The sequence below is a fragment of the Egretta garzetta genome, unplaced genomic scaffold (genome assembly GCF_000687185.1).
Source record: "Egretta garzetta isolate BGI_Z169 unplaced genomic scaffold, ASM68718v1 scaffold942, whole genome shotgun sequence".
Taxonomy (NCBI): Eukaryota; Metazoa; Chordata; class Aves; order Pelecaniformes; family Ardeidae; genus Egretta; species Egretta garzetta.
Window position 1 is genome coordinate 154,313 of NW_009258898.1, and position 3,157 is coordinate 157,469.

Genomic DNA, 3,157 nt, shown 5'->3' on the forward strand with positions numbered 1-3,157 from the left:
GAGCGGTGAGCTGCTTGGCTTTCATGGGACCAGATGCAGACTGGGGGGCTTCTTGCGTTGTGAAATGCGTCGCCCTCGCTACTCGGGGACGATCCCGCGCTCCTCCAGATGCGCTGTAATCCAAGCCCGTTGACTCCTCTGTCCCGCTCGGAGTTCGAGGAGCGTCCGGACGGCGCTCTTAGTCCTATGGCTTAGTGTTGGGCAGGCCTGCGAGGAGCGGGGAGCTGGGCTCCGTGATCCTTATGGGTCCCCTCCAACTTGAGATGCTCTGTGCGTCTGATTCTACTGAAGCGCCTTTTGAAAGGAGCAGATTGCAGAGAGGGGCAGGATGGTGCATCTGCATTCCGGAGAATGTCTGTTACGGCTTTGTCACCCCACCTGGAGGGGTTCCTCACTGTCCCTGTTATTTCTCTCTCAGTCAATTTTTTTCCACTTACTGCTAGGTTTGTCTCCCGAACGTGGGGTTTTGGGGTGTTGGGGTCTTTTTTTTGATGGACCCTTTTTGCTTGCAGATCTGTTACCATTGGGATGACACCTGAGACCCCCACTGGAAATCTCCAATCTTTTGAAAAAACCCGGAAGTGAGGAGTGTGCACGGATGCTGAATGTTTGGGAATGAGAGGATGAGTGAGTGAGGCTTGAAACACACCACATTGAAAATCCCGCCACAGCAACAGCAGCAGCGCTGTTAGCGAGCTGAGCACTGACTTGCGTAGAAAACCTGGCATCGGCCATCTTCGGGAAGAGGGAACGACCGATTTCTGTCCAAGTACCGAGCAAGTCTCTTCTTCCGACAGACCAGGACTGGCTTCTCTGTCATGGCCGGCGCAGAAGGGGAACGGCCGGTTTGGAGGAGAGGAAAACTGGGTTCAACTGTGGTGCTCTTTGAGGTCTGGCTTTGGCTGCTGGAGAGAGATGGAGCCTGGGTCTCCAGCCGCCTGCTGTAGCCTTTGCCGCACGATGCTGTCGGTGCATGGGATAAGAGGAGGGGGTGAAGGATTTTCAGTCTAGGAGTGAGTGTGTGTGAATGAGGCGGTATCCACATTCTCAACTTCAAGTCATTGCAGTTTATCTTTTCCCAAAAAAAGGGTTAGCTGTTGCATTTCATAAACTAACCGAAGTTCAGTCTACTGATGCAGCATAAGAGATGTACAAAAGAAAAGAGGAAAAAAGAAAAAAAAAAGAAAAAAAAAAAAAAGGAAAGTCGCTCTTTAGGGCTTTTTATTTTAGGGAAACACTGACGAATGTTCAGAGCTTCCGTTCTGAGTGACGCTTTTCATGATCTCGTTTCATCAAAGCGCCTTTCCTTCCTTAATATTGTTCAACTGTGAATGTAGAAATGCGGGAAAAAAAAACAAAACTCTTGCGTTAGAGGGAATAGAAATAAATTGTCAAACGAGATTTCAGGCTTAAAAAAAAACCACAACAAAAATACAAACGTTAAGTGCTCCGAATTGGCAGTGAGAACGCAAAGGGAAAGATCTCTCCTGACTTGTACTGTAGCAGCCCGAACACCCACAAAAATTGTGCCAAAGAGTTGAAAAACAAAATAAAACTTCAGGTAATATTTTGGATTGCAAAATGAGGATAAATTCAATGTTCAAACAAAACCTGATAAAATGCCATTTGGAAACTGCTTGGCCTTTTGTGCTCTTTATTTGATCAAATTTAATGTGGTATTGGTCTCTTGCTGCACTTCAAAAACAAAAAAAAAAGGACAAAAAGAAATTTATATAAAATATATATATACTGACTTGAGCTTACACAAGACGGCACTTGTAAAAGGTTATATTTTTCCACTGCAGTTGAAGATTAATAAAATGGTGTCAAACATTCCCCAATACTTCCTTTTTGTATTCTTGGTCTTTCCAGTAAAAGGGGAACCCATTAACAATGATGATTTTTTTTTTTTTTTTTTTTTTTTTTCTGATAGAGTAGTGACAGTCCGATGGGCAACTTGGAAACAAATTGGCTGTTTCCTGCTTCCCTGGTCATGCAACGTCTTATCTTCACACGAAGGATCAGAATCTCTTGTTTCCTCTTCAGCCAGACTCTTGCTTTTGAGGAACAGGCCCTTGCTTTACCCCAGATTGTCAGCAATAAGCCAAGAAAAAACCGGAGGAGGTGCAGGGTTTTGAGACTCTTTTTCATTTCATTTCTATTAGTGCAGCTGTTGATAGTACCAGCGTTGAATCTGCAGTTTATCATGGGCATTTTTAAAAGCTGCTTGTGGGAGGGAGAGTAGAAAACCTTAGCCAGTATTTTTTCTTATTTTTCTTTTTTTTTTTATTTTTTTTTTTTTTTTCTTGAGAGGCCAGGATCTGCTTTATTCCCCAATTTCCTTTTCCCGGTCTGATCCTAGGATCCGTTACAACGGAGTCCACTTTCGTTGCCCATCTGCACTGCAGCATCCACAATAGCTCTTGTACAGGGTATCAGATATGTGCCTTTCAGTGCTGGGTTCAGATTGCAGTCGAAGTGCCGACTTTGAACCAGTGTACAAAAAAATAATAAATAAAATAAAAAAAAAAAAAAGAATCCCAGGTGTTGAGAGGAGAAGGAGGAGCTCTGTGAACTGGGAGAGCCAGCCAGCTCCGGAGCTCGGGCTCGGGAGAGGCCTGGGTCACGTTTCTAGTAATGCCTTTTCTTTTTATTTTGTTTCTCGAGGTGGGGTGGGATTTCCTAAAAAAAAAAAATATTAAAAAAAAGAAAAAGCCATTCCTGAAGTTGGGGAGGGGGCGTGGAGGGAAGAAATCTGATCATTCCTCAGTGCTACCTGTTTCTGTCCTGTGTGGCTGTTCAGCTGTAGACAGCAGGAGAATAAAGTACACTGAGACAGTAGTGGAACCAAACTGTGTCCGGCCTCTTTGTTTGGGGGCTTCCTGTCGGGGGTTTTTGGGTTTGGTTCAGGGAACCAAGCGCTCAGAAGTCCCTGCAGCAGCGTGGGTGACGTGGGGGTGAGCAGGAGCCGGTCCCTACCCCCCTGTGCCTGTCACCCCTGACGCCTGCTGCAGAGGGAGGGCCAAACCCCTACTCTATAAAACACCTATTTTACGCACTTGCGGGTTTTTAAGAGCTGGTTTCGCTGCTTGGCAGACTTAATTCATAGAATAAATCCTTGATTTTTATTTTTTTCCCCTTTTCTAAGTGCCATTTC

The 3,157-nt window shown here is 45.1% G+C and overlaps 1 protein-coding gene across 1 annotated transcript in view; it reads left to right on the forward strand.

Moving 5' to 3' along the window:
* The window catches only part of KPNB1 (karyopherin subunit beta 1), a 21,673-nt gene extending 19,840 nt beyond the window's left edge, over positions 1-1,833 (forward strand). Inside the window, exon 19 of the mRNA XM_035889848.1 lies at positions 513-1,833. Within this exon, the coding sequence (XP_035745741.1) occupies position 513 (1 nt within the window). The 3' untranslated portion in view covers positions 514-1,833. The remainder of the gene's footprint in view (positions 1-512) is intronic.
* The last annotated feature ends 1,324 nt before the right edge of the window (positions 1,834-3,157 follow it).